The following is a 19598-nucleotide window of genomic DNA, read 5'->3' as shown; positions in this document are numbered from 1 at the left end:
TCAATTTGGGGACCTATTTTTCAACCTCGTTTTTGTCGAGCTCCAATTCTGCCGCGTTTTAACTTCAAAGGGAAAAAAAAAGAAAAGATTATGATATATATTATGATATCATTTTTTTAAAAAGCCGCCTTTGGTTTAACACTGTGTGTGTGTGTCAAATCAATAAATTAGCATATTCAAAATAGCAGTGGAAATCCCAAAAATAATAGTCAAATACTGTGTGCCGTCATAAGACAAAATGGGTCAGACATAAATTTCATTTTTTTTAATTGCAAAAAATATGCAGCATATATTTGTATACAATGCAATGACATAACTATTTATGTCTTGAAAAATCATTTTGTGTTTTTCTTTAATTCTTGGTTCATTTGAAAAAGGGGTTAAACTTAAAATGTTTAACCACAATTAAAAAAAAAATTCATTTGATTTTTAAAAATATGCAGTTTTAAAATTAAACAAGTCAAACATCAAAGGAAATCATATATCTAAATTTTAGTATGAATTGGAAAATGTTTTTCCACGTTTTAACTAGTATAGGATATTTGGAGTCACTAATTACGGGTACAAATATATCTGATTTGGCAAAAAAAAAACCAACGGAATTTTAATGCTTCTAATTCTATAAAAACAAACAATTTTAAGACAGATCACAAGTAAAAGTTCATTGATTTCTCAGAGGAGAAGCGTCGTCTGGGCTTTGTCCCGCTTTTCCAACTGGATCCAGACGCCACTTTCGGGCCGCAGGATGAGCCCAGCCGTTGGACACAGCTCCTCGCGGGACTGGCTGCATTTCACGTTAAATTTACGCAAAATGGACGATAAGACTACCTTTTCCTCCATGATAGCAAAGCGCTGACCTGCCGGAGTGGAAAACAATGAGGAAATAAAGCTTTAGCGGATTAAATTGTATCAACTTTAGCATGAGCATACGGAGAAGGATTAGCTTTAGCGTGAGAGGTGTTAGCTTTAGCGTGAGATGTATTAGCTTTAGCGTGATGAGAACCAGTGATATTAGCAAGAAGAGCATTAACGTTAGCATCGGTGTTGCCATTAACACAAGCATTAGCATGAAGATAATTACAAGTATGTGCGTTAGCTTTAGCATTCTCATGAGCGCACCGATCCACAACTTCCATTCTTACCGATGCAGTTGCGGAGTCCGGCAGAAAAGGGGATGTATGCGTAGGGTGGTCTCCCCGCCAAATTTTCCGGCAGGAAGCGTTCAGGCCGGAATTCCTCAGGCTCGGGGAAGTAGCGAGGATCTCGGTGGAGAGCGTAGGTGATGATGATGGCATTGGTGCCACTGGGCACTTTATAACCATCTGGTAAAAATATTTAAAAAAAAATTTAAGTTGTTTTTTTTTGTTTTGTCTTGTTTTTAGTCAGCCTCCTGAATAAGACCAGATTTGGCATCGTCTGGAATGAGTGAAACAATTTTATAAATGTTGGAAGGCAGCTTAAAATCAAATTGGTACATTTTGCCCTCGCTGGCCACCATACATGGCTACGTGTAGCGCCAAGCACGGCTAACAAAATAGAGAAAAACTAATCAGATATTTGGATTGTACATCTAGAACCGCCCTTAAAAAAAATATTGGCTACTTTGTTTACAATTTTATTTTAATGCAGACCATTACAAAAAAACCCACAATGGCCGCCGTACACAGATATGGTTCTAATCGCTCATACGTACTGATTTTCGTGTCTTCACGGAGGCTGCGTGCGAAGAAAGGTACGGAGGGAAAGAGGCGCAGGGCCTCTTTAATGACGCACTCCAAGTACTTGAGCTGCTTCAGGTCTTCCATGCTGGCCATGCGTTCCGACGCACCTTTTGGACACGGGGACAAAAAATAAACAAAAAAATGTTTGTTTATTTTTTGGGGGGGTGCAACAAACTTTTCCGAAGATTTTAAACAGTTTACCCCTATCCATGTCTCGCTATAGTAAGTTATTTTTGACAGTATGTCACATCACAGCATTTTTCGTGTCGGCTGTGTTGATTTGATCAGTTCCAGTATTGCCATTTAATGTACAGTTTCTAATTTCACAGAATTTCACTTATTGCTGGGGTAGTCTGAAAGGTAATCGGGGGATGGTTGGGGGGGGGCGGTTACAGCATTCCAACGATGACTTCCACGCACCCCTTTCGTTACCCCGCCAGAGGTTGCATTCATCTGAAGCCTTACAAGGCACATCAAAGCAGCTGAGAGCAGAACTGAATCATGTTTTGTGTGTGTGTTTTGGCTTTTTGGATTTTCACAGCTATCAGTTGCCCAAAGCTCCACAAAACAAACACATTAGAGGCTGTGAGTCAGAGAGAGAGAGAGTGTGTGTGTATGTGTGTGTGTGTGCGTGCATAAATTCTGATATTTAAAGGTGTTTATAGGCTAACACCACCACCTTGTGTATCCCTGATTTTTTGCAGAGCTGTATGTCATTTGGAAAGGGTGGTCCCCGAAAGTGATGAACTAAAAAGTGGTCCCCACAAATCACATAAACCGGTCGGTGTGTGTGTGTGTGTGTGTGTTTGTTACCAAACACTTCCTGAAGCTCGCGGTGAACTTTGTGGTGCACGTCGGGGTGAGAGCCCAAGAGATGAAGGGCCCAGTTCATTGCGGCTGCCGTCGTGTCGTGGCCCTGCGAAAAACAACACATTAGACTAATTCCGATTTCAATTTATTTTTTTTTTATATATAAAAGACGCATCTAAATGCAAACTATAGCGATGTTACCCGCGCTGCGACGCCGTTGGGCTCGCATATTCTCAGATTTTATCGATATATATTTATTTTATTCGTACTTTGCTTGCTGTCCAAAGACGACTGGGATGGGCTCCGCCCCACCCCGCCCCGCCCCCCCTCATGAAGCTAAGCGGCCACGAATGAATATGAAAGTAAATGAATATAAAGTGTAGTGTAGCAACCCTGGCGGCCCGGTAGTCCAGTGGTTAGCATGTCGGCTTCACAGTGCAGAGGTACCGGGTTCGATTCCAGCTCCGGCCTCCCTGTGTGGAGTTTGCATGTTCTTCCCGGGCCTGCGTGGGTTTTCACCGGGTGCTCCGGTTTCCTCCCACATTCCAAAAACATGGGTGGCAGGTTAGTGGAAAACTCTAAATTGTCCCGAGGTGTGAATGTGAGCGTGGCTGGTTTTTCGTCTGTGTGCCCTGTGATTGGCTGGCAACCGATTCAGGGTGTCCCCCGCCTACTGCCCGGAGACGGCTGGGATGGGCTCCAGCACCCCCCGCGACCCTAGTGAGGATCAAGCGGTACGGAAGATGAATGAATGAATGAATGTAGCAACCCTGAACATGAAGGTGTCCACTTCCTCCTGGATGTCCGGGTGGCTCATGGTGTTTCCGTCCTCGTCTTTGGTCTCGAGCAACATGTCCAGGAACGCCCGCCTCTTCCTGGTCTTCGATTTGTCCTCCAGTTTCAGACTCTCGGCTCGCTCCCGAATCACCTGACAGGAGTTCACTCGTTTCAGGCTGCGAGTTCAAATGGTCTACTAAAAACACACAATGTATGTGTGTGTGCGTGTATATCGTTCTCTCTATCTAGAGAAAGAGAGACACGCACTCCCTAGATCACCGGTGTCAAACTCGAGGCCCGGGGACCACATCTGACCCGGCCACGTCATTTTATATGGCCCGCAAAAGCGAATCACGTGTGTCAAATCTGTACTGAAATGTCAGATTGTCACGTCACAAATAATGTTGAGATTTTGCGGTCATTTTATGATGCTAGGAGCAGACCATTAGAGTGGACTTGACTGATTTCAAAACCAGTTGGTGTTGTGTAAAAGTAATAATGCGAGGAGAGTTTTGGTTTGTTTGTTTTTTGTTGTTGTTGTTTTTTTGTAGTTTCACCGTCATACGGCATAACTCCAAAGTGGCCAGTGACAAAAATGAATTTGACACCACTGCTCGAGACAGACCGACACACACACACACACACACACACACACACACACACACACACACACTTACCTCGTATGTGAACGAATGTAGCAATTTGAGCGTACTGTCGTGCATGTTCCCCTCGCCAAAGTATTTATACGTAAAGTCGGGCCAAAACCATGGCGCCCTCTGTCTGCGACTGATGATGTCACTCATTCTTGTTGAAGCAAACACAAAAGCATCGCATTATTTCCTTAAACTGTGCAATACTTTTTTTTTAATGCACATTTAAAACGTACTTGTAGACACTCTGGACATATTCGGACTCGGAATTGCTTTGGGCGTGGATTTTCTTTCCCATGGCAGTTTCTACAAAAGAGATGCAAAATTGTAAAATTATCTACTTCCGCGGGCATAAGAGGGTCACCTGCCCCCACGCGTCTTCAGCCACAAACGGACAAATGAGGGCAGAAATGTGGGAAAAAGTGGATACGTTAGGTATTTTTAAAAAAATGCTAAAGAGTGGAAGAAACCGATTCGGCCCCCGTAAATTCTACTGCGCGACCGTCGTTTGTTGCCAATTCCGATAGTACACCGACCGCAGATGATGTCCAGTGCGCACAGCGTGACATAGTTGAAGCAGTTGAAGGCGCCTCTGCCCGCTTGGGAGGCCAACTTAGTCACCAGGACCTCGGCCTGCTCGTTCATCACTTCCAGGAAGTCCTGCAGGATGGTGAAGTGGAACGTGGGTGTCAGCATCTTGCGCCGTTGGCGCCACTTTGGACCTGTGCTGTCAAAATTTCAAGCAAAGTTAGTTAATTCGGCCCTCGGGATCGTTTGGACGAAAGGTGACATTCCGGCGCCGGGAGTACACGCACGCCAAAAAAACAAACCAAAAAAAAAGATAGCAGAATAGAGACACGGGAAGTCCGCCATCTTGCGGAGCTGCGACAGTCGTATGCTGTGACATCATGTACAGCAGGCATGTCCAAAGTCCGTGCCGGGGGCCAAATCCGGCCCGCTGTCGAATTTCATCCGGCCCTCGGCCCCCGTCATAAAATCAGTGCCGTCTGGCCCGCAGGTTGGGCGCAATGGAATACGTGTTGCATTGACTGAGGTCTCGTCGACTGGTGAGTGATGTTTCATAGAGTACTGCTTCCCTCTAGTGGCTAAATGAGTAATAGCATTCACTAAATGAGTAATAGCATTTAGACACTAGAGGGCATCACATCACTCCGTGTTTATATTGACTGATATGTCATATTTCAAATTCCTGTTTCAAATGAACCAAAAGAAATTCTTAAGATTGTTGAAATTAAAATAAAAATGGAAATGTGAAACAGACTGGCTTCCTAAAATTTGTTGAACAATATTGTTGTTCAATGTAAAGAATGTCAGCCAAGGTCGACCCCCCGACATTTTACCACATAAAATCTGGTCCCCTTCGCAAAAAGTTTGGACACCCCTGATGTACAGTAAATGTGACCGGATTGATAATTTCGCAATCGCCGGTGTATAAAACGGCAAAGTTTCTGCGAAAAACGTTCGCACAGCCTGACGCCTCATCGGTTCATTCAATTGAATTGGGATCAAGCCTTGCCTTTCAATCGATCCACACTTCCCTCATGATTATCGCCCACGTCCTATTTTGGTAGCGGCGCAGCTACGATCGTCTTTTCATGGAATCCATCGTAAAATCGTTATCGAGATATGAAATTTTGGCCATAGATGCTTTGGCATAAGTGACCGTTTTTTGGGGGTGGAAATTCGCCCTTGACGCGATCGTCGCATATCGACATCACCGATCCACGGAAAAATTCCCGGGAAAACCAACAGGAAGTCGTCTTTTTTGGACGGAAGGAGGCATTTTGGATGAATTGCACGAAACTTTGTTGCATTTCCGTACCTGGTGAGCAGACCGGTTCCAAGCCAGGGATGGAGGAAGCTGTAAGTGATCGATTTCTCCATGTGGGCAGGGTTGCTCACAATTGGCTGGAGGGAAAAGGTGAATTCGACAAAACATAAGTAAACTGGCATCGAATATATGCGGTGCGTCTGGAAAGTGCTTCCGTCTTTTCGCCATTTTGTTATATTGCCTCTGTCAGAAATGGTGTATACGTATTTTATTGCTCCTAATGATACACTCCTGAACCACGTACAATAAATTGGGTTCAGGTTTGCTCTGACCCTCCTTGAAATGTTTCTCCTGCTTTTTTGTAGTCAAACCAAAAGACGTCGTCGAAGGTCCCTAAACCTCCAAGACGGTTTAGAGCGGGGTACGGAAAATTTGACATGAAGGGCAAAAAAAATTTTTTTTTTAATCCTATCTCGAAAAGCTCTCAAGTCAGGTCACTCTTATCTCAAGGCCCCACCGTATAGACTTTGATCCCTGTTGCATCACATTTAGATTCTTATTTTATATAATCATTCATTCGTTTATTTATTTGAGCACAAAATAATTGTTTAGATCCGTTTTTACTCCTTCCTCCCTTGCCTGCTCCTCTGTGGTTCCTTTTTACAAATACCACAAATACCCCCCCCCCCACCCCACCCCAAAACAAAATGTGGAATTGGTCTGTATACTTTCCTGACGCACCGCTGCTATGTTATGTGTATACTATACCTCGACAGTTTCTGCGTGATAAAGAAGCACAAAGGGCACAATCCCAAGCCAGAGTTTAACCAGCGGCGCATCGCGGAACTCTTCCACATAGCCCTGAATTTGCCCAAAGAACTCTGCAACACAAGATGAAGACACAAATTTTGGGGGTCTGCAAAATCATTGGCAACGAACAGTTGTATTGGTTACAAAAATTAACATTTCATCTTGGGAAGGGGTGGGGGGCGAAGTATTTTCGTAAGAGTGTGTGGCTTTCGCCCTGACAAAATTTGCCTTTTTTTTTTTTAGAAAAAAACCCCCGTTATTCTCATAATATTAAAAAATAAAATCTCAAAAATTATGAATTTGTCGCTGGAAAAATGTGACTTTTTTTTGCAATTGAACGCAGGCAACCTTTATGGCATGTGCATGTACACTTTTTTCTTAAAACAAAAAAAAACGTTATTCTCATAACATTAATAAATAAAAATCTCAAAAATTATTAATTTGTCGCTGGAAAAATGTGACTTTTTTTGCAATTGAAACGCAGGCAACCTTTATGGCATGCGCATGTACACTTTTTTCTTAAAACAAAAAACGTTATTCTCATAAATTTAAAAGATAAAAACTAATCTAAAAAATTATGAATTTGTTGCTGGAAAAAATTGACTTTTTTTTGCAATTGAACGCACGCAACTTTTATGGTATGCGCATGTACACTTTTTTCTTAAAACAAAAAAAAACCGTTATTCTCATAACATTTATAAATAAATACAAATCTCAAAAATTATGAATTTGTTGCTGGAAAAATGTGACTTTTTTTTGCAATTGAACGCAGGCAACCTTTATGGCATGTGCATGTACACTTTTTTCTTAAAACAAAAAAAAACGTTATTCTCATAACATTTATAAATAAATACAAATCTCAAAAATTATGAATTTGTTGCTGGAAAAATCTGACTTTTTTTTTTTTTTTTTTTTTGCAATCGAACACACACAACTTTTATGGCATGCGCGCGTACACGCGGTGGTGAAGTTTAAATTTAAAAAGCAGTCCGAGGGAACATTTCTCCCAAGAATTCCCTGCAAAGTGTGACAACCGGAGCACGGCGTCCACTCACCTACCGCGTCGGTCTTCAGGTCCAGCGCGTTACCGATGAATGGGTACGTGCGGCTGACGGCCGGGATCGGCTTCATGACCACCCATTTTTTCAGATATCCACTCAGCTGTTTGTAGGTGAGCGCCACCAGGGCGAGAAGCACGCCGACGCCCAGAAACGGCACCGACACGCTGGCGGGTATGATCGCCATGTTGTTCGACTGTCGTGAAGTGCACGATGGAAGCGGGCGGGGTTACATATAGTAGCAGGCGGGGTGAGCGGAGCTGACCTTCGCCGCACTTTGTGCTGTTTATCTTTGACTGTAGAGAGGTCAGAGTGCTTCAACTTGGACCTTATTATTATGTAATGATCAGAGTCGCCGTCACACGGGGAGGCGAACCAGCCAATCGCCATGGGGTCTGAGATCAAGACCCCCCCCCTCACCCCGACTAGCTGTTGTTGGCTGGTGACGTTTGTAGGTGACCCCAACATACGGCTTCCATTAGTCTATGTCAGTGACACAATTGCATACAGATCATAAAATAACACAAGCAGGTGTTATTGAAATAAAATTAAGTCAACAAAAAAAAGAGGATGAAAAGAAAATGTATCCTTTACATGAGCAAAATAGTGATGTCAGTTTGTCGCAGTCCCGTCAAGCGTCAGAAATGTTCATGAGGGATTATGAGCTAACTTTAGTTAAAAAGCTGACCAGCTCATAAAATCGTGGGAACATACAGTAACAATCCATATCTATTTGTTTTTTTTAATACTCAAGGGCAAATTTTCTGATTTGTGGTGACCCGTCTTTGTCTCTTAGATTGTATTATATTGCCACCCAGTGGCCAAGGCGGCAACTCCAGAAGGAGCGGCACGATGAAGAGTATTTGCGTAAGATCATGCTTCACAAAGTACGGTAATTCGCTCTGAACATTCCATTTCACCATTGATCTGCGTTTTTCTGAAGAAAAAAAAACAAAAAAAAAAAAAACAATGGAATTCGGGGTTGTTTGTTCGTAGGAGGGCTGGAACAGGTTCCAGCATTTCAATTCAATGAGGAAAGTCAGGTCACCCTAAGTAACCTTATATACTGATATTTAGCCTCAATTAATGTTGTGCATTCACGAACGCAACACATTAGTATCAGCAGCATTCCCAAGCTGAAAAGTATTTGCGTGGTTATAAATAATGAGAATACAAGCAAACAAATGTTGATGGTGTCAGTCCAAATCTTAGAAGTAGTTCAATGTGCTCCAGATGACTAGTTCTTAAACTGTGGCCAACTAGCATATAGAATCACATCAGTGCTTTAGAGTCCTGGAGGAAATTTGTGTCATTTACTCACATGGTAAGCCACTTATTTAGCTGTGGGACTTTGAGTCAAACATTCAGAGGATTTTTGCTGTTGTTTTTTTTTTCCTTCCCAGAATTGCAGGCCTTTATAATGGAAATTTTAGCACATTTGAATTGGCACCTTGTGGAAAACCCACATACTGTATCTCTGGGTTCCTTAAGTAGTGGCATAAGTGTCTAATGTGTCGAGCCTCAGATCTACAAAGAAGCTCATCCGATTCCGTAAAACTTTGCATCCTAATGGCAATTTCAGATAGATTTTTGATGTAATCAGGCAAAAGAAAACATTGAAGAAACACATTTATTCATGATATTGCGACATTAGTCATTTGGAAAAGCTCTTACATGAACCATGGTAATCATGTTCAAACATTCAAGCACATTAAAACACATTCAGTACCAGCCGATTCTAGATCCCTTTTGTATTTTTTTTTTTACCCTAAGTCTTGGAAAAATTGAAAAAAAAAATTAAGTATCATCCATTCATTCATTCATCTTCCGAACCGCTTGATCCTCACAAGGGTCGCGGGGGGTGCTGGAGCCTATCCCAGCTGTCTCCGGGCAGTAGGCGGGGGGACACCCTGAATCGGTTGCCAGCCAATCCTATTCAAATACTGATAAATATGCAAAGAACACAGACATCATGAAGAGGGCAAATACTTTTTCACAGTACAAAATACACTGATATGTTTTTTTTGTGTATTTTCCTACCACACTCAGTCTGGAGATCTAGGGCTCCCTTTCTGAAGACACGTCACCCTCTGCACCACTACTCGCATTAGTGTCCTGTCGGGAACGTAGGGCGCTCTTCTCCCGACTTGACTCGGAGGTTCCCTTGGAGCGTGCCTTTTCTTTCCTTTGCTGCTGCTTCTCCTGCTTGGACAACTGCGGGGGGGAGGGGAGGGGGAATAGGAGTGTTAAGTTAATTAAGTTCATTCATCTTCAAGGGTTCCTCCACACTTCACAAAAAAAAACTACTATCAAACTTTCATTCATTCATCTTCCGAGCCGCTTGATCCTCACCAGGGTCGCGGGGGGTGCTGGAGCCTATCCCAGCTGTCTCCGGGCAGTAGGCGGGGGACACCCTGAATCGGTTGCCAGCCAATCGCAGGGCACACATAGACGAACAACCATCCACGCTCACACTCACACCTCGGGACAATTTAGAGTGTTCAATCAGCCTGCCATGCATATTTTTGGAATGTGGGAGGAAACCGGAGCACCCGGAGAAAACCCACGCAGGCCCGGGGAGAACATGCAAACTCCACATAGGGAGGCCGGAGCTGGAATCGAACCCGGTACCTCTGCACTGTGAAGCCAACGTGCTAACCACTGTATACCGGGCCGCCCCACTATCAAACTTAAGTAACAAAATAATTATCAATCAAATGGAAGACATTTGTAAAAAGGCTCAGGTTCGACCTTATGCAACAGGGTTATCCATAGAGGACTTCCCAACATCAACGGTAACAAATAACACAATTCTGAGCACTATAAAGATTCAAATCGTTCAAATGTACAATTACCATGAAACATTTGTGAATAAATTCAACTTGTCAAGTGTTCAGTGTTTTGACGTATTAAAAACAGTACATGTGTAGCTTTCAACATTCAGTACCTGCCGGGGGTCTGAAGAAACAGGAGGTGACGTCAGTTCAATGGTTACGGGACCATCATTTTGAATTTGTAAACTCATGGAGGCCCCAAACTTTCCATCTAAAACACAAGGCAAATATGTAAGCATGTAGGTGACACAAACAGACATAAATAAATAAAATGTCGTTTGTAGGAATTTGCATGAGAAAAGGTAATACAGTCTTGGATGAACATTACATCTTGGTGGTCTTCCAGTCAGGTTTCAAGACGATGCATAGCGCGGAGTCAGCCCTGTTAGGCGTTTCTAATGACATCCTCCTGGCAAATGACTCTGGAGACCACGTGTGTCTGGTTTTATTGGACTTAACTGCAGCATTTGATACAGTGGATCGCAGTATTCTGCTGACTCGTTTGCAGCACTTGGTGGGCATTGGCGGCAGTGCTCTTGAGTGGTTTAGGTCCTATCTAGCTGACAGGACCTTTTGTGTCAGCCTTGGCTGCTCTGAGTCACGCACTGCTCCACTGTCATGTGGTGTTCCACAGGGCTCAATTCTGGGGCCTCTGCTGTTCTCGCTGTATCTGCTCCCATTGGGTTCCATTTTAAGGAAACATGGTATTCCCTTCCACTGCTATGCAGATGACTGCCAGATCTATGTCCCACTGAGCAAGAAAGACGCCTTCTCATTAAGGCCACTCCTATCCTGTCTGGAAGAAATCAGCACTTTATATGCAGCGATGGCTGTTTGAAAGTGCTCGAGAAATACTGTTGACTTGACTTGATCCCTCGCTATTGCGCGGTTCGTTTATCGGGGCTTCAGTGCGTCGCGGATTTTTTCAAACATTTATTTATTTATTTAAAGTCCACAAAAAGTCCGCAAAAGGTCGGCGAGAAACGGCGAAAATCACCAAAACAACAGTGAGTCACATAGGGCAAGATATACAGTACTGTACTACATGTATGTTAACTGTATTTTGTTATTCATAAACTAACCTAACTTCTACATGTTTAAATCTATTAGTATACAGCATTAAGTCATGTTAATTACTTCAAAATGTACTTCTACATGTATGTACACCATTAAATTTGGCCTTATAAATATTATGTACTTGGTGGGGGGGAGGGGGTCGCTACTGAATTCAAGTGCGACGAATTACTGTGTGCATTGCAAATATTGACTTATATTTCATTTATGAAGTGTCATTTGAGACATCCATCCAAAAATATTGTGTAAATATTATATGTAAATTGTAATGTAAAAAAATGTTTAAAAAATGCAAATATTATGTTATTCATTCATTCATTCATTCATCTTCCGAGCCGCTTGATCCTCACTAGGGTCGCGGGGGGTGCTGGAGCCTATCCCAGCTGTCTTCGGGCAGTAGGAGGGGGACACCCTGAATCGGTTGCCAGCCAATCGCAGGGCACACAGAAACGAACAACCATTCGCACTCACACTCACACCTAGGGACAATTTAGAGCGTCCAATCAGCCTGCCACGCATGTTTTTTGGAATGTGGGAGGAAACCGGAGCACCCGGAGAAAACCCACGCAGGCCCGGGGAGAACATGCAAACTCCACACAGGGAGGCCGCAGCTGGAATCGAACCCGGTACCTCTGCACTGTGAAGCCGACGTGCTAACCACTGGACTACCGGACTGCCCCATATTATGTTATGTCAAACTTTATTAGAACATACCAAGTGAAGGTGTCATTAGTTGACCCACCTTTAACCAGTTCAGGCTTGTAGGAACTCCTCATGTTCTCCAGGATGCTGGCATAGAAAGGTTGGGCCAATTCTGCGGGCATCGCCAAGTGGAAGTCCGGCTTGTTGCCCTTCAGTATGCACTGTAGTGTAAACTGGCTCACACACAGAACCTCATAGTCCTGGTCCATGACACTTTTGCTCCAAGCCCGACCATTCTCATCTTCAAACAGCCGCAGGTTCAAGATCTTGCGTATGCTGCGAGCAAAACATCAATGTAGACAAATCTGTGAAATGTAGGCCACAACAGACCCCACGATGCATCTCCCAAGCTTGAAAGGACACAACTCGAGTCGTCCATGGAAAATAAATTTATATTTATATTATAATTGATTGATTTCAGCAGTTAAATAAATACCTTTGATGCATTCAATAAATGGGAGGAGTTAGTCAAACGTGAGCTTGAATGTAACGACTTCAGTCTACCATGTGCACACTTAGCAACGTTTTCTCGGTTTTCCCTAATGAAGGATTTTTATTGTTTTGATTCATTTTTCGCACTTTCCGTAAATGTTTCATATTTTCTTTTATTCATCCAACATCGGTCATATTTCTTGCATTACAAAAAGTGTCAAAAAAAGGGATATTTTTTTATATGATGGTAAATGTCTTGGCCACATCTATGAGGTAAGGTTAGGCTGAGAAAGCATCGGATGAAGACAACACTTTGATTTCGTGATTCTAGCTGATAATGTGTGATATCGCCGATTTTTTTTTTCCCCTCAGCGTCACAACGTTGAATTGCAGTGACAAAACATTGCAACTGCTCACTTGATGCGAAAGGACTGTTCTTTATCCAACTATTTTCAAAGCTAAATATGTCGCTGTGAGAACTTTTCACTCGGGATACCTCAAACACTTACATGTACTCGGCATCTGTGTGGGTGTCCTCCGCAGATATCCCGAGCAGCACACACACACCCCGTCCTATTGAACTGATCGTATCATTTCCCACTGCAGGAAAAAGGAGAACAAGTTGATGAGTGGATCAAGTGCACGTCTGAGTGTGGACGCGAAAGCATGAAAGGGGGTATAGCAGCCATTCATGGTCAACTTTCGGCTATGATACATTTGTTCTGCGGTGGTATTAGCATGGCGGCCCGGTAGTCCAGTGGTTAGCACGTCGGCTTCACAGTGCAGAGGTACCGGGTTCGATTCCAGATCCGGCCTCCCTGTGTGGAGTTTGCATGTTCTCCCCGGGCCTGCGCGGGTTTTCTCCGGGTGCTCCGGTTTCCTCCCACGTTCCAAAAATATGCATGGCAGGCTGATTGAACACTCTAAATTGTCCCTAGGTGTGAGTGTGAGTGCGAATGGTTGTTCGTCTCTGTGTGTCCTGCGATTGGCTGGCAACCGATTCGGGGTGTCCCCCGCCTACTGCCCGAAGACAGCTGGGATAGGCTCCAGCACCCCCCGCGACCCTAGTGAGGATCAAGCGGCTCGGAAGATGAATGAATGAATGAATGGTATTAGCATTCAGTGCCCGACTCCGAGCGTTACATGTACCCCTTAACTTTAATATGTAGACATGATATTTGCTTTAAGTCAGGGGTGCCCAAACTTTTTGGATCGAAGATCTACTTTTAGATCAACTAACCTCCCCAGATCTACCCTTACCGGCACGCGCCCGCACACACACACACACATACACACACACACACGCGCATGCAATGATGAGAAACAGCTTGAAATTGAGGCATGCAATGCACTTTTGTAGCCTCTTAACTATCATTTTTTAAATATTTTTTGGTGAAAATGGGACTGATAGGATGATTAGGTTGCAGCGTACATTAACACCAAAAATATATGACTAACATGTACAAAAACACTCAAATTGTTGTTTTTTTTCTCCTCGACACTCCTCGGATCTACTTGGTACCTGTTTTAGATCTATTGGTAGAGCAGGATCCATGTAATGGGCACTCCTGCTTTAAGTACACAAGTATGAAGTCGCTCTAATGCTAACTATACTATACAGTACAATACATGCTAGGCTACTGTTAGCTTAAAGTGCATTCAAGACGCTATTGAAACGATCGGCAACCACAGCACAGCACATTCTTTCAAATCGAGGGAACCGTTTACCTGTCACAGACGCCCTGGTAACTCTTTGGATGATCGCTTTCATTGTTTTGATTCCCGGTATGTTTCTCAGCACACTGGCACATCTAGTACATTACACATACGGACACGAAGTGGAAGGGACTTTGTCCCCCTCTACGGGTTCTTTTCCGGAGTTTCACTTTCACTTACGTTGCATTACAGTACAGGACAGCAGTTATGGTTCCCCCCTCAGGTGGACTCTGAAGCCGTTTCAGCATTTGTTCTTTGTTAATGAGGCCACGTGCCTACTAGTTGGGCCTGAAAGTGTTACTAGTAGTAGTATATTGGCTTATTAAGGTTTAATTGCGACGTTGTTGCTTTACTGTTGTATATGTTAGTTGCTCCATGTACGGCACGTTGTATGCAGCGATGGCTGTTTGAAAGTGCTATATAAATAGAGTTGAGTTGTGAAGTGGGCGGCCCGGTAGTCCAGTGGTTAGCACATCGGCTTCACAGTGCAGAGGTACCGGGTTCGATTCCAGCTCCGGCCTCCCTGTGTGGAGTTTGCATGTTCTCCCCGGGCCTGCGTGGGTTTTCTCCGGGTGCTCCGGTTTCCTCCCACATTCCAAAAACATGCATGGCAGGCTGATTGAACACTCTAAATTGTCCCTGGGTGTGATTGTGAGCGTGGATGGTTGTTCGTCTCTGTGTGCCCTGCGATTGGCTGGCAACCGATTCAGGGTGTCCCCCGCCTACTGCCCGGAGACGGCTGGGATAGGCTCCAGCACCCCCCGCGACCCTAGTGAGGATTAAGCGGTTCAGAAAATGGATGGATGGATGGAGTTGTGAAGTAGCAGGCCAACGTGGCACTTAAGTCATTCTACTTGTGTGCCCTGGATATCAAATGCTCAAACTGCTTTTCATAGGATCACTTATAACAGTGGAAACACAGTCAATGTAACAAATGCATTTAGGAACGAATGCTCATCTTTTGTGTCAACAGAAATATTTATTCACATTTAATATGAAACAGCCATGACATCTGCTCGCCCAAAAGTTAAGTAATGCATTTACACACGTGGCTTGCAAAGCACCCGCGGCGTGGCAAAAGCTTATAATATTTGGGCGGGTCCATCTCACAGTGCAGAGGTCATGGGTTCGATTCTGGCCACCAGACCTCCTGGGTGTAGTTTACATGTTCCTGCTGCATGGGCTTTCTTCGGGTACTCTGGTTTCCTTCATAATCTAAAAACATGTACAGTTGGTTAACTGAACAGTCTAAATTGTCCTTTAATGAGATTGTGACTGTAATTGGTTCTTCTTTGTCTATGTGTGCCCTGCAATTGTCTGGGTGTACCCCACCTCATCCCCAAAATCAGCTTGGATAGGCTCCAGCACACCCGTCACCCTCCTGAGGATAAATCTGTTCACATAATGGATGGATGGATAGTTTTGAACAGAATTCAAGGAAAATACAGAGTATGCTAAATGTTCACAGACCACATAAAATGATAAGTTGGGATCATGACTGATATCTGTGTGGGAGAAAATTATGACTTTGAATATTGTCCACCAAATACTGACCATCTAATCGATGAATTTTTAATCAGTAGAAAATTAATTTTCAGTATGAATTTAAATGAACTATTTTCCCTCAACAGCAACATAAAAAATGTTTTGTCCATGTACAATAGAAGACACTGCCTTTTTTATTGATGCCATGTAATGTGTATTTGAGCACAATTTATTTCACAACTGTGAACCAAGGTATCGAGAATAATATTCCCTTTTTTTAGGAAATGACATGACAACCCAAAAGCAGATGGTAGCTTTCTTGGAGTTGTACTTAGTTGACTGGAGTTCACCCTCATACAAATGTATTGATTTGTACGGCATCATAGTGTGTCCTTAATACTCGTCCACATTGTCCATTTTTAATTTCATTTGTCTGCAGTCCCAGAACCACCGGTGAAGGACTGCACGAAATTGTAGATCCTTGTTGTGTATGGAACAAAGTCTTTTTTGTAGACGACGATAGTTTTGTTGTGAGGCGTCTGGTAGATAAATTCATTTGGATTCTTCGGTACTCTTGCTTTTGCCTCTTCATTTTGAGCCGAGTCTGATGGGACAAACGTTGAGGGAATTAGCAAGTGGAAAATAGGCTGACAAAACCACAGAGCACCTTCACAAAAAAAAGGCAATTTATCTCCATAGCATAGTCCAACGATCCACGATTACAACGTCAGACCCTCAGATTTTTAGCAAAATCGGAAAATTACCCCAGCAATTTAAATCTTAGCATATCAATTTTAATTTGCACGTACAAGTAAAAACATGTTAAAGCTTTGTTGCTCGACTCGGAGTAAAAGTTGAACCCTCATCACATCCACTTACCTGTGCTATTTTTGAAACGACCCGTGTAATACAAATATGCAACGGAGCCGAGCATCGTCCACACACCCAGGACGTAAACCGTAGATACACATCGGTTCCACTTCCTAGCATCTTTCAACGTCATTCCTGCACTCGAAAGAGCAGCGTTGTGGGAGGCAAATGTGTTCAGCTAGCTTGACCTAACGCGAACAGGGCGCAGCCATGACACCTCAAAACGGAAGTACACACTCGGCATGGGCAGATCGATACCAAAATGTCGATATTTCACGGCAGGCCGATATTTAGAGAATCGATCCCAAAAACTAAATTGTCAATATTTGCAATTAATATATTTTCTGAGCGTCTTTGCAAAAATGTTCTTAAGGCCAAAATACACTACATTCTGTTTATGTTCGCCTAAAATATGAACAGGTTCATGAACTTTTTCATTCAGTTACAACACATGGTGCTGTTGGTGTGCGCTATTTCTGCATTCTATAACCAACTTCGCAATTTGAAGTGAGGCTGGTTACTTATTGACATACTTCCCATCTCGCCCCCCCAGTCTTCAGGTGAGGGGCTACGTGCCGTATCGCTTAAACTCACTAAATCAACCGGTGAGCTACCAGCTGCTCAGGGATGCTCCAAAGCAATGTTCCCTCTCGATTGCACACATTCAAAATTGTGCACAGCTCGCACCTTCTTACCAACTGAGAAACAACTGAGCAACCGCAATAGGCTGCGATGAAAGTATAAATTATTACATCAAGGAAGAAGCCAACCTCTACTGACTTTCACAGGGGAGCATGGATGTTTAGCTGGGTTCATTAGATTCTGATGACAAAATAATAATAATAATAAATGAGACAAATATGATTTTTTTTTTTTGCTTCGTAAATGACTAAGCTTTGACAAAGAACCAAAATTCTAATCATTAGGTTCTTTGTCATAGCTTCGTCACTTACGAGGCAAAAATGTATTCATTCATTCATTCATCTTCCGAACCGCTTGATCCTCACTAGGGTCGCGGGTGGTGCTGGAGCCTATCCCAGCCGTCTCCGGGCAGTAGGCGGGGGACACCCTGAATCGGTTGCCAGCCAATCACAGGGCACACAGAAACAAACAACCATTCGGGCTCAAACTTAAACCTACTGACAATTTAGAGCGTCCAATCAGCCTGCCACGCATGTTTTTGGAATGTGGGAGGAAACCGGAGCACCCGGAGAAAACCCACGCAGGCCCGGGGAGAACATGCAAACTCCACACAGGGAGGCCGGAGCTGGAATCGAACCCGGTACCTCTGCACTGTGAAGCCGACGTGCTAGCCACTGGACTACCGGGCCGGCCGCAAAAATTTATATTTATCTCTTTTTTTTTTTTTAAGGGTAACTATTGGCTATGTAATACCTAAACAGTCAACACCTGTAGAAACTGAAATTCTAAGGGTTTTGTCTAGCAAATTAAGGAGTGGCCACACACCAAGCGACTAAAACCCACGGGCGTTGTCTATCAAGACACGTGAGTGAATCAACACCATCTCTAATACATGTTAGTCATCTGAAGTGGACTGGAATTGCTGTGCAGGCACAATGAGGAAGGGCACGGCAGGCAGGACAACACCTGTGCCAGCCCCCATCAAAGCACAGGACACAGGTGCCACACTGCTGCCACCCCCACAGCCAAGCAAAGGGCCCCACCCACCGATGAGCCGGCCCCGCCGCAGATTAATTCCTCATAGAAGGTGAGTCGATGATATCACGAAGAGGAAAAGCTTTTGTGGGACACAGATGGGAGCCCCCCCCCCCCCCCCCCAAAAAAAATACATGTAATCAGCGTATGAGAACACAGCTTGGCAATAAATCAAACCGATCTGTCACATTTTAATAAGCTTTTGGAGTCAAATTCATGGTGCCACCTTCTAATTCAGGGATGGGCAATTTAAATTAAAGAGGTGGCCACAATTTTTCTTAAGTACTTCTGGGGCGGAGGTGAGGTCACAGAAAGAAACGGGGAAAAAAAAATCAGCTACCCGTTGAAAAACAATGCTGAGAAGTCTTAAATCCCTGGATCGAGTGTTTAGGATTAAGAATTCATTTGTGATGGTCTTAACTACCTTCAGACAGCAGTGATGGATCATACGTTTCTCAACTCTATGCATATCGGAGTACGGATCTATATTGACTCACACGTTATTTACTTGGGAGAATTTGAATGAACGTAATGGTTTAGAGATGACATGTTCTGGCAACGATGGGTGACGCGTCTGTTGTACTTTGTTTAAAGCACTGATCCCGATTTGGGAAAATGTAAACAAGAAGCGCAGTCGTCTTTGTTAGGTGGCGCTGTGTCACGCCTCACTACCATTAGGTGGCCCAAATAAACAAACCAAATCCTCCAATGTTGTAAAGTTTCACAAAGTGTAACATTTGGACACGCTGCAAAATCCACTTTTGGAAAGTGATCTGCGCCTCAGTTTGTTGTAATGATGTCGCTGTCTATGATGTAATAAGATAAGATAAGATAAGATATCCTTTATTCGTCCCACACTGGGGAAATTTACAGCCTCCAGCAGCAAGAATGTATGTAGAAAGGAGAAAGAGAAAAAAAAAAACAACAAACATCTTTCAATTAAATACAAATGGATAAATCGCAGTACTATTTACAATTTTCCTTCACATCATTTAGAAATTTAAACGTGCACGTACAGTGGTGAAAGTTTAATCAAACGGTCTTTACAATTCACACCAGCAAAGCACATTTTTGTTGATTCCACACACCTCTTCCCCTTTGCGTATTTTCCCCACCTTTGCACTTAAAAACAACATATTTGCCTTGATTGAATCTTCATCTAAATTTGTTTTTAAATCTCAGTCATATCA

At 43.4% G+C, this 19598-nt stretch overlaps 3 protein-coding genes across 3 annotated transcripts; all 3 read right to left on the bottom strand.

The window, feature by feature from the left end:
* Nucleotides 1–250: 250 nt before the first annotated feature.
* LOC127612930 (cytochrome P450 4V2) lies at nt 251–7929 on the bottom strand. Its single transcript, XM_052083789.1, has 11 exons — nt 7616–7929; nt 6519–6631; nt 5802–5887; nt 4495–4685; nt 4195–4264; nt 3986–4112; nt 3301–3459; nt 2535–2637; nt 1694–1828; nt 1143–1322; nt 251–857 (listed from the first exon to the last, which is right to left on the bottom strand). The coding sequence occupies exons 1-11, from the start codon at nt 7803–7805 to the stop codon at nt 673–675; spliced, it is 1539 nt and encodes a 512-aa protein (XP_051939749.1). The 5' UTR covers nt 7806–7929; the 3' UTR covers nt 251–672.
* A 1301-nt stretch (nt 7930–9230) lies between these two features.
* Nucleotides 9231–14555, bottom strand: dtd1 (D-aminoacyl-tRNA deacylase 1). Its single transcript, XM_052083817.1, has 6 exons — nt 14389–14555; nt 13170–13260; nt 12269–12504; nt 10566–10663; nt 9659–9832; nt 9231–9561 (listed from the first exon to the last, which is right to left on the bottom strand). The coding sequence occupies exons 1-5, from the start codon at nt 14429–14431 to the stop codon at nt 9677–9679; spliced, it is 624 nt and encodes a 207-aa protein (XP_051939777.1). The 5' UTR covers nt 14432–14555; the 3' UTR covers nt 9231–9561; nt 9659–9676.
* A 780-nt stretch (nt 14556–15335) lies between these two features.
* LOC127612963 (small integral membrane protein 26-like) lies at nt 15336–16981 on the bottom strand. Its single transcript, XM_052083828.1, has 2 exons — nt 16741–16981; nt 15336–16465 (listed from the first exon to the last, which is right to left on the bottom strand). The coding sequence occupies exons 1-2, from the start codon at nt 16862–16864 to the stop codon at nt 16287–16289; spliced, it is 303 nt and encodes a 100-aa protein (XP_051939788.1). The 5' UTR covers nt 16865–16981; the 3' UTR covers nt 15336–16286.
* Between the last annotated feature and the right edge of the window lie 2617 nt (nt 16982–19598).

The sequence above is a fragment of the Hippocampus zosterae genome, chromosome 13 (assembly GCF_025434085.1).
Source record: "Hippocampus zosterae strain Florida chromosome 13, ASM2543408v3, whole genome shotgun sequence".
Classification (NCBI taxonomy): domain Eukaryota; kingdom Metazoa; phylum Chordata; class Actinopteri; order Syngnathiformes; family Syngnathidae; genus Hippocampus; species Hippocampus zosterae.
Note: the sequence above shows the minus strand (reverse complement) of the source record. Positions and strands in the feature narration are given on the sequence as shown.

Coding starts and splice junctions, on each gene's coding strand:
- LOC127612930 (XM_052083789.1), bottom strand. CDS start 7,805: ATGGCGATCATACCCGCCAGCGTGTCGGTGCCGTTTCTGGGCGTCGGC. Junction 4,686..5,801: donor GGAACCGGTCTGCTCACCAG/GTACGGAAATGC, acceptor AAATTTTGACAG/CACAGGTCCAAAGTGGCGCC. Junction 2,638..3,300: donor TGGACACCTTCATGTTCAGG/GTTGCTACATTC, acceptor TGTTTTTCGCAG/GGCCACGACACGACGGCAGC.
- dtd1 (XM_052083817.1), bottom strand. CDS start 14,431: ATGAAAGCGATCATCCAAAGAGTTACCAGGGCGTCTGTGACAG. Junction 13,261..14,388: donor TACCAGGGCGTCTGTGACAG/GTAAACGGTTCC, acceptor TTTTTCCTGCAG/TGGGAAATGATACGATCAGT. Junction 12,505..13,169: donor CACACAGATGCCGAGTACAT/GTAAGTGTTTGA, acceptor TTTTGCTCGCAG/CATACGCAAGATCTTGAACC.
- LOC127612963 (XM_052083828.1), bottom strand. CDS start 16,864: ATGACGTTGAAAGATGCTAGGAAGTGGAACCGATGTGTATCTACGGTT. Junction 16,466..16,740: donor TCGTTTCAAAAATAGCACAG/GTAAGTGGATGT, acceptor TTGTCCCATCAG/ACTCGGCTCAAAATGAAGAG.